General features: G+C 50.1%; 1 protein-coding gene across 1 annotated transcript; it reads right to left on the bottom strand.

Annotated features, from left to right (window-relative positions):
• Window positions 1-1,365: 1,365 nt before the first annotated feature.
• TBCCD1 (TBCC domain containing 1) lies at window positions 1,366-9,805 on the bottom strand. The gene is made up of 7 exons (XM_065640249.1): window positions 9,467-9,805; window positions 9,235-9,384; window positions 7,344-7,710; window positions 6,482-6,668; window positions 5,423-5,920; window positions 2,383-2,546; window positions 1,366-1,820 (listed from the first exon to the last, which is right to left on the bottom strand). Exons 1-6 carry the CDS (start codon window positions 9,803-9,805, stop codon window positions 2,417-2,419), a joined length of 1,671 nt encoding a protein of 556 aa, XP_065496321.1. The 3' UTR covers window positions 1,366-1,820; window positions 2,383-2,416.
• Window positions 9,806-9,987: the final 182 nt, after the last annotated feature.

Here is a 9,987-nt window from a genome sequence, read left to right as displayed (position 1 = left end):
CCGTTTGTAAGGAAGACACTCAATATTTATCAGAGAACATTGCCCCGCAGCAAAGGATGGAGCTACGAAACGGGGAACACATGCTCAGACGGACACCATGGGCTCGCAAAGAACAGCTTCGGCTTTAAAAAAGACAGAATGGAAACAGTAAAGAGGCTGTGGATTTTTACAGCACACCCTCAGCTTGAACTATATTGCTCCAAATGGTGCCTGATGTCAAGAAAAATAATTATGTCTGGCTGCACATCCTCAAAGTGGACGATTTCAGACATCGAAGGGTAAAGAATGATGCCCAAATTTCCGACAAAATCTGCTGGTGGCACAAATTCAACTCAAAACTCTCACACCGCTGCCTGTGGTTTGATGGAGTTTTCATTTTAACCACGCTCAGCCCCGCTGAGTGAGGAGGGTGAGGATCGCTGGCTCACGTCCACCCGCACCCCCCCGCCAGCGCGGCGTGAAAAAAAACCCACCTCTGCAGCTATTCGCTGCCCGGCCCCAAGGCTTAGCGACACAAAGGGACGCAAAATCTGGCCCAGCGGCGCCCAAAATGCGCAGACCCCGCTGCAAATCCGTCAGGACAAGCAGTCTCGCAACAGCGGCTCCGCGCACGCCGAGACATCAGCACCTCACCCTCTTCCATTTTAGGTGTCTTGAATCGCACAGTGCTGTTGCTTACAGCTCTTTCTGCTAGAAAGCTGTGAGGCCACTTTATATATACATTTTTTTTAATTCAAATGCTGCCTTACGAAGATCAAAATCCAACCACAACCCAGGCCCTATCGAAAGACAACTCAGTAGGTTCACTAGGACATCTCCAAGCTCCACAGCGGTCAATTTGCACATCCCTCCTTGAAAAGTCAGTTAAATAGAATAAACTCGCCTTGTATTGCATCCCCTGCCTCCCCAGGAGCAGAGACCTTCAGAAAAGTTTTAGCAACACAATATCAAGCACTAAAAGTGCTCTCAGCTTGGATAACTCTTCTTAAGTCACACACAGCTGCCGCCTTTGGTCCCCACTGCGATGCCTTTGCCTATTTTGCCTAATTTATGTGCTCAGCTACGAGCGCATCTCCCCAAAACAGGCTCCACCAGCACATGGGAATGGTACTTGTTTAATTCAATACTCTTTACAAGAAATATTAAATGGTGTTTCTATCAAAATGCTGTGAAAGCCTGAAAACCTCCAGCTCCATGGCTGTTACTAAATTAGCAGTTTTCTCTCAGCTGGCTGGTTCGTATTTCACTCAGCAGTAAAGACGTATCTGACTAACACCCGCCGGACAGGTAAAGCCTTTTCCCTAGGACACGCACCAGGCTTACGCAAGAACTCCGTTTTATTGACATTTGTCAAAACACTGCAAACGTATATAAAGCTAATTCCATAAAATCACATTGCTTAAGTGCCATCTCCTATAAACTAAAAAAATCCACTGCAATTCATTCATAGAAAAAATAAATCAACAATTTCTTTGTCACATTTATAAAACCAGCGCAGCCGGCTCGTACCACAAAGTCGGGGCCCCATGTGTGGCTCCGCGCCGGGAAGGGCTCCTTGGTGGGATATTTGCACCCCGCAGACGCCAACCACGACGGCAGCTTCCCTGCTACAGCATCACAACACTCTGCCCTTCATCGACACGTGCTTGCTCCCCTCCCTCGTTACAGCACGTTCCCGGGAAAGTGGTGGTGATCAGAAGTCCCAACAACGGACAGACAGACGGTCCGACCCGCACCGAGGCCGGGCAGCTGGTCCACGACAAGCGTGTTCGGTCTTAACGAGAACTGTTTTCAGTGTAATGCTGCCTGTTCCCGAGGCTCTGTAACGAAATAGAGGAGCACATTTTACTCCCAACACTAGCAAAGGAAAAGTAACTCTAAGGAAAAAAAAAATAAAATCAACTTTCGAATGGTTTGAAACACACAGTGGTGGAAAAACACAGTAAGTGCTCATCTGTGGCTCCTAAACCACTTTTACTTGGGAAGAGAAAAACGCTACAAAGTAAGAATTATTTGAAGTCTCAGTCAATTCTCCTAAGCACAAAGTGAGGCAGGTAAGGACAGACTTAAACACACGAAGAGCAGCTGTTCAAATAGGTTTTGCCGTCAGATTCTGCACAATGTGCCTGCACAGGCGCACACGGGTGTCCCCGGCAAATCAAACACAACACCTGCGGAGAACAAGGGAGGTGCTGAGTACACAGAGAATAGATTCACCCTGAAAAGAGGTTTTGGCTGCAAAATAAGAACTAAAAATCAAATGCAAGGCTCTCGGGAGCACGTCCACTGAACAGTCTGCTGCTTCTTCCACCTCTGCCTGGGCCGTGCACACAAAATTCTTCTAGAGAGAGAAGAATCAAGAGAAATGTGTTCTTCACTCACCCTTGTCTTCCTTTCGCTGTCCAGGAACGCGACGCTACCCCGCTGCCTGCTTGGAGCCCATGGCAGGGGGGACCAGGCTGTCCAGCTGCTGACGGTTCCCCGTCTGAACCAGCCACTCGTAGAATTTGTTTTCTACCAGCATCTGGAATTGTTTCCTCTGATCCCTGAAACCAAAGGAAGATCAGCAGGGATGTCAAGGTCATGTTTATTTATTATATTATACTTCTAAACCTCACCTTCGGTATCAAAACAAGGCTCCAAATACATCAGCTAAGAGCCGGGCTTGGTTCCTGAACTGCCTGTTCTAGGAAGAGGTTTTTACCAATTAAATGTCACAACAACGAACCCCAAAGACAGAACTTGGTGGAATTAGAGAAGTCATTGGCACAGCAACCCGGCTCCATAGGACCGCCTCAGAGCACAGATTAAAAACTGACTGAAAAGGGAGAAAAAGATTATTAGTAACCAGCGTTTAAGCACTGAAGACACTAAACTCTGTTCTGACAGCGTCTGAAAGAGAGAGGATGGAGATCAGGAAACAAAATGTGCATCCAAACACTCCTCAAATAATTCCCATTACTGGTAAGTAACTTTTGGGGCGGTTTTGGTTAAGACCAGCACTAACAGGGCGTGCAGCTCAGCTCAGGCTCTGTCTCTGGAGCTGGTCAGATGCCCAAGCCCACTGCAGGCTCACAGAGTTTCTCCAGAACCGATCCCAGCCCTCTGGGATCAGCTCAGCTCCGGAATTTCTAAAGTCAAAGGTACCATGAGTACTGACTAACTCCTGCTGCATGTTGTTTTCTACGAGCTTACGCGATTCCTTTCAGAACCTATGTAAAACATGAACATTTTCAATATCCTGTGCAGATTTCACGTGTTTCTGCTTTGAACTGACTCCTAATTGGATGTGCTGATCCCATCCCATACCAGGAAAAGCAGCAAACCAGCCAGATTCATTTTTGTGCCACTCGGTTTCCCAGAGGCTCAGTGTCCCCAGACCCTTTTTCTCAAGTTAAAGGCTTTTCTTTGTACTATCGCTTCCATTTGAGACATTCCCTGGAAAACAGGGCTCTAGGAGAGAAACTTAAATTCCTCCCCAGTGAATGTGAACACAAAGGCAGGCGCTTCTTTCTTCTCTTCGGGTTTTATCTTCTCCGAGTGCTTTTTATATACGTTGAGCTGCTGCTGACCCCGAAAGACTTTCTGTCTGATATGCTCGGAAAATGAATAAACAGGATTTTATGCTTTTGCAAGTTGTTCCTCAAGCTGTCTTACTGGGCCTGTCTTACGGGGCTTTTTCTTTCAGCCTGGCAGGATTTACATTCTTTTTTTGCCCCACTTTCCTCATTCAGACAACTTCAACTTCTTGAGAGACGTTCTTCTTATTTCTAACAGTCTCTTTCACCTCCCAGTTCAAGCACGCAGCTTTTTTCTTTCTACAAGCCTGATATCCTGTTTGCTCTAAGCCTCCTGGTCATCTCTCTCGTTGTTTCCCTGCCTGCAGGAGACAGAGACATTTTACACCGTCAGCTGCCCACTTTTTCATCAAGCTTCTGAACCTGGCACAGTTTTCAACCTTTTATGAAATAATCCACTCTGGTACCAAGCCCTGGCCTCCCGTGACTGCTGTAGAGGACGTTCAATCTAAGCGCATCATCCATGTTACCTCATATTTCTTTAACGGGAAGATTTTTGACAGACCAAACGCCTTCACAAAACTCTGGGGCGAGAAGCAGCGGCCCTGGGAGGACCACAGCTGGGGGGCGAAGAAACACCTTAGATGAGATTGATAGACACAACAGACGACACTAACACAAGGGCTGAAGCCACAACTTCCCTCCCCGCTGCTTTTCAAGACTCAAGGACAGAGTTTTGAAGGTTTTTACACCTCTGTCACCACTGCTGGGTCACTGCTGCTCGGCCACCCTCTCAAAATCCTGCCCCAGAAGCCTTTCTCTGGTGTGATGGGGAGTGTTGACAGTTTGACCCAAGAGGTTCTCATATTCCATGTTCCCCAGAGGATAAACTCCCCCAGATCACCGCTTATCAGCCCCCAGTTACACACCGTTACAAGCCATCAAATGCGCACAGGACAGAAAGAAAAATCTACATGGCTCTAGCACAGCTTAGAGAACAAAACCTGTTCTCATCTCTTCAAGCTTTCACAATCGAATATCTGGGTTTCTGTCCCCATTCTGTACCCACAAAGGAAGCCAGGTTCTTCAGGTTGCTGCAGCGAAAAAGGTTCACAAAAACATAAAAGCAGTTAAACTGAAGTCAGGAGAGATGTGCACCCTTGCCCGATCTGGCCTGGCTGCAGAAGAAACTACAGCGACAAAGGAAGCGAGGGGAACTTTTCCAGAACGCTGCAGCAGGTGCTGGGAAAGCAAACAGACACACATTGGTACGTGAGACGGGCTAGGACAGGCCTAGCTAGGACAGAAACAGCTGGGCAGAGGATTCCATGTGATCTGACAAAGAGGACCTGAAAAGCTGCTGCCCATGAGGTGATCTGCTTGGTTCAAACGTCCATTCTTAGCTCACCTCAGCAACAGACAGGACAGTAATTTAAAGCTTCACTCGCAATGTAAAGGTTGTGCTAAGAGTGACCACCCATCAGCCGCAGGCCAATAACGAGTCGAGCTGTTGAGGGAACGTGCCGAGATCTCACCCGCGGCAGCACTGGGGGCAGAACAGAGACGGCAGAGGCAGCAGGAGTGCGAGGGGAGGTGTGAGCTCCTGCCAGCGCGGTCCCTCGCTCAGCAGTGTCTAACCAGGCTTCTCCTTGAGCCTCACAAGCCAGGAAAGCACAATCACAGAGTTACAATTGTGAGCATTATTCTTCTCACTATATTCATACCAAAGACCAGAATCCCAAGATTGCTAATTACTAAAACTCTAGAGATGGCGTGCAAGACAAAGCTCATGCAAACCAACCCATTATTACAGCATTTTTGTTGAACTACATGAAATTAATCTCCCGTTTGTACGGCTAAGCTGGGAGGCAGCTCCCAGGTTGCCGTCGGGGCGCCGCACTCACTTGGTCAGACCCGCCTCCTTCACCGTTTTCTGCCAGATCTGCACCTTCTGTTCCCGCTGGCTCAGCGCTTTCTGATAAGCGTGGGGCAACCCCCCCGGCGTCTCCGTGGTGTCTCCTTCCATCTCAAAAGGAATCACGAAGGTGTAGAAGTCCGAGGGGGGCAGGAGGCGGAAGATGCCGGTGTCGTCACTCTCCTTGCACACCAGCACGGGGTTGTCCCAGCGGTTGGGCAGCGTGGCCAAACCCACCTGAGCCATGTGGTCTTCCAGCATCGGGTAATGGGTGTGGAACGGGGCGAAGCTGATCGCGTGGTTCCCTGAGAGGATGAGAGGCTGCGTGGGCGTGAGGATGTGAAAAGTACAGCCAGCAGTGGAGGAAAGGGACAAACGATGGCAAACTACGATGACCTTGACATTGTCGCAGCTGTGGACGTGAACAGAGGCCTGGACAGGGCCAAGGATGAATGTGCTGTTCCGGCACTTCTCGATGGTCACGGAGCTGCGGAAGAAGAAAACAAGGACACAGTGAGCGGGAAACAGCAAAACCAGGACTTTTTCATCTAACATGAACTTAGTGCTTCAACAAACTTGCTGAAGAGCCACAAAGATGATTAAGGAAGTGGAGCATCTCCCGTGTGAGGAAAGGCTGAGGGAGCTGGTGCTCTTGAGCTTGGAGAAGACTGAGGGGTGACCTCATTAATGTTTAAAAATATATAAAGGGTGAGTGTCAGGAGGATGGAGCCAGGCTCTTCTCAGTGACAACCAGTGATAAGACAAGGGGCAATGGGTATAAACTGGAACACAGGAGGTTCTATGTAAATTTGAGAAGAAACTTCTTCATGGTGAGGGTGACAGAGCCTGGACCAAGCTGCCCAGGGAGGTTGTGGCATCTCCTTCTCCGCAGACATTCCAACCCGCCTGGATACCTTCCAGTGTAACCTCATCTGGGTGTTCCTGCTCTGGCGGGGGGATTTGCCTGGATGAGCTTTCGAGGTCCCTTCCAATCCCTGACATTCTGTGAAAACACATCCAGCTGTGTCCCAGGAGAATAAAAACTCACCGGAGGGGAGAGAGGAGATAAATGAAGGACTCATTGCAGCGATGAATTCTTACGTGAGCCCCCACCAAGGTGTCCGAGCTCTTGGCCAGTGTCTGCTTGTACACCTGGCTCATGATCACCATGGGGAGCACCTTGGGCACTGCGCGAGTATTGCAGGCAATCTTTGCTCTCCGGGTTGTTCCTTCAACTGCAAAATCAAGTTCACCAATGCATTTAAAATTAAAAAGCATAAAGAGACTATACATGATTCCTACAGAGACACAGACGTGACAGCTCATTGTTGACACCCCTCAAGAAAATAATCAGCCCAAAACTTCAAGGACAGTATCATCAAATTGTGTCACTTCACAAGAACTGTGCATTTTAAGGCAGCAAAATGCTCCCTCTACAGTACAACCCTTGAACGACCTCACTGTCCTACCTAACACGCTGCCACTCTCACACTTGTGCAGTCAGAGGAAATAAAACATTAACCTGATCTCTTTTTCCCTCTTAAGGTGGAAGGTGCCACGTCCCTGTGGGTGAGGGAATGCGATTCAAGGCAAGAAAATCCAGACCAGTTTTCAATTTGCCACAAACACACCACAATATCTATTTCCTGTGTCCAGCTCTACTTGAACAACGAGGACAGCGATACTGGCCTCACTCAGGGGAACCTTTGAAAATAAAGTCATTACTGTTTGCTCACAAAAGTGCTCCAAAGACCAGAAAAACACACACAGGTGTCACGCAGAGTCCCCCAGACTCTGCCCACTCCACTGACAGCAGGAGGAAAACAAGGTAATAATTCCCCACACCCCTACCAGATCCTGGGCAGTGAGAAAAGCTGAGACTGTAAAATTTTTTCTGAAAATCAAGCTACCTTGCTGTGCCCACGCAAGTTTCTTCCTGGACTTGAGGCAGGCGGTCATCCCAAAAGGGTTTGTGGTCAGGCAAGCCCGCAGCCAGCTCTCCAGCTTGGGGAACGCGAAGGTTTTGGAGATCTTCGAGTAGCCATTCTGTGCCTGGCAGGGTGGCCAGAGCGCAAGCTCGTGCAGGGGATGGACCGTCCTGGACTTGGTCACGGTCCCTTCGATGAGAAAGCCAAGGGCGCAGATGGCTTCGTAGGACACCGCGCTGCTGCGGGTGGAAGGGGACGAGGCCGTGAGCTGCTCTGGCTCCAGCAGCAGCTCCAGCAGATCCGAGAGGTGGGTCTGCACGAAGGCATGGTGCTCCTGATCGTTCCAGTTCTTAGCGGGCAGAAAAACACAGAAGGAAGTGAGTTCTCACCGAGCTGAGAAGCTGCACTGACATTATACAACACATTGTTGCTTACAATTGGTCTAAAAGAGGTGAAGTGAGTAAAACACGGTGCTGTCACCTGCTCACTGCTTCCGAAACACAGAAAGGGAACTGGACTCATCAGCAACCTCCTCTCAAGAAGAGAAAAACATTTTATTCTAGCTGCAAGTACTAAATATTTCATTCCAGAAAGCAGAAACAGACTCGCCAACAACCCTTCCCACACAAATTCCTGGAAACAAATCAATAACTGACAGTCAAGGTCTCACAACTGCTCGATTGGAAAAATGGCTGCGTCTGTTCCAGACCTTCGGAGATGATTAAGTACTGCCTTCCAAGGCACTGCGGGGAAAAGCAGAGGGTCATTTTATCCCAGGCGAGCAGGCCAATAAACCAAACAACCTCTGAGGGAATCATTAGTTCACATTTAAAAGGGCTCCAGACCATGAAAAAAAAAGGATACAATAATGGCAGACCTTAACATCAGCTTTTAAATAATGCTGGATGCTCCACAGCCACCTTGTACCAGTTCCTCTCATTTATTTTTTCATTTCTTCAATCAGTATAAAGTCACCCAGTCTCTATTTTTAATTATTTCACTGTGCCCCAAGCTGCATTTCACTAATTCATGCAGCTCACAACATCGTCATCATGACAGAAACCCACAGCTTTGCAGCTGCCAATCTGGAATTTACTCTAAAATACACAGAGCTGCACCTGATACATCAACTTGCTTCTCTTCTTTCAAAATACTTGGCAGTATTTTTAAAGGAAACAGAAACATTTTCACATGGTTGATGCACAACTGACCAAACAACTCCCCTTTCTGAAATATAACTTAATGGAGGGACCATCCTGGGATCCTATAGTGGATCACAGGAAAGCAGCTGCCAGCATAAGAAAAGCGATAGAAAAACCACAGGGGCAGCTGCTTCTTACAAAGAGAATTGCCCATGCTCTAAAAGCACTTTCACAGGTAGCCTTGGACTCTAGGGAATTCCTGTGGACACCTTTTAGACAGAACACATCAACTGAAAACCAATGATAGGACAAGGGGCAATGGGTGCAAACTGGAACACAGGAGGTTCCACTTAAAGATGAGAAGAAACTTCTTCCCAGTGAGGGTGCCAGAGCCTGGCCCAGGCTGCCCAGGGAGGTTGTGGAGTCTCCTTCTCTGCAGACATTCCAACCCGCCTGGACACCTTCCTGTGTAACCTCATCTGGGTGTTCCTGCTCCGGCAGGGGGATTGGACTGGATGAGCTTTCGAGGTCCCTTCCAATCCCTGACATTCTGTGAATATGTGAACTTAATTTCATTTACTATCAAGTGAAGCGGCTCAAATGTGACTCCAGCTCAGCTTGTACCGCAGGCAGTTACACCCTCCCAGGAACAAACCAGCTCCTTTCCAACCCACCCCAGGGCAGGACTTTGCCGTTTCCCACACAAGAAAGAATCTGACAGCCGCAAACACCTTATTCTCCCCGGCAGATTTTCCAGTCAGGCTGGGAGACTTAGTCCTGGGGCTGGGCCATTCCTCCCCGATCAGAGACCTCCGCAGAGACACCTTGTGAAGCTGCTGCACGTACAGGAACAGCAGGAACTGCAGAGTGTCCACGGAGAGCTGGCCAAGAGAGGACAAAACAGGCGTTAGCCGGGCCAGGCCAGGCCGGCCCCCCCAAACCGACCCCCGCCCGATCTCCTGCCTTGCTCCGCTCCCGCTCCAGCTCCTCGGCACTGCCACACGCCGCCTCGGCCTCAGCCCACTCGAGTCTGGCGGGCGGGTCCCGCCGGAGGAGGCTGTGGAAGAGCTCGAAGTAGAGCCAGGCCAGGCCGCGGCCCAGCTGCAGCTTCCCACAGGCGATGTGCCGCCAGCGGGGCCACGCCAGCCGCGGGAAGCAGCCCTCGCCCGCCCGCGCCCGGGCGTACGCCGCCACCTTCCGCAGGTAGTGCGGGGCGAGGCGGGCGGGCGGCGGGGCCGGCAGGGCCCCCAGCAGGAACGGCTCCGTCCGCACCCACAGCCGCACCGGCGCCACCGCCTCCATGGCGACCACCGCCCGCTTCCGGTGCCCGCCGAGGCGCCGACCAACGAGACGGCCCTTCCCTCCCGCTTGGAGGACTCACCCTCCCGCGCGGCGATAGGGCATCGAGCGGCATGACGGACCGAACCGCGATTGGCCAACGGGCTCAAAACCGACGCCCCGACAGGCGATTGGCTGGCGGCGTC

The sequence above is a fragment of the Caloenas nicobarica genome, chromosome 8 (genome assembly GCF_036013445.1).
Source record: "Caloenas nicobarica isolate bCalNic1 chromosome 8, bCalNic1.hap1, whole genome shotgun sequence".
Lineage (NCBI taxonomy): Eukaryota > Metazoa > Chordata > Aves > Columbiformes > Columbidae > Caloenas > Caloenas nicobarica.
This window is presented reverse-complemented; position numbering and strand designations above follow the sequence as displayed.

Excerpts from the sequence above, each read along its gene's own strand:
- TBCCD1 (XM_065640249.1), bottom strand. The coding sequence starts at position 9,805 with ATGGAGGCGGTGGCGCCGGTGCGGCTGTGGGTGCGGACGGAGCCGTTC. Across the intron at positions 9,385-9,466 it reads TGGAGCGGGAGCGGAGCAAG|CTCTCCGTGGACACTCTGCA; the intron begins GCAGGAGATCGG and ends TCTCTTGGCCAG. Across the intron at positions 5,921-6,481 it reads TATCTCCTCTCTCCCCTCCG|CTCCGTGACCATCGAGAAGT; the intron begins GTGAGTTTTTAT and ends CTTCTTCCGCAG.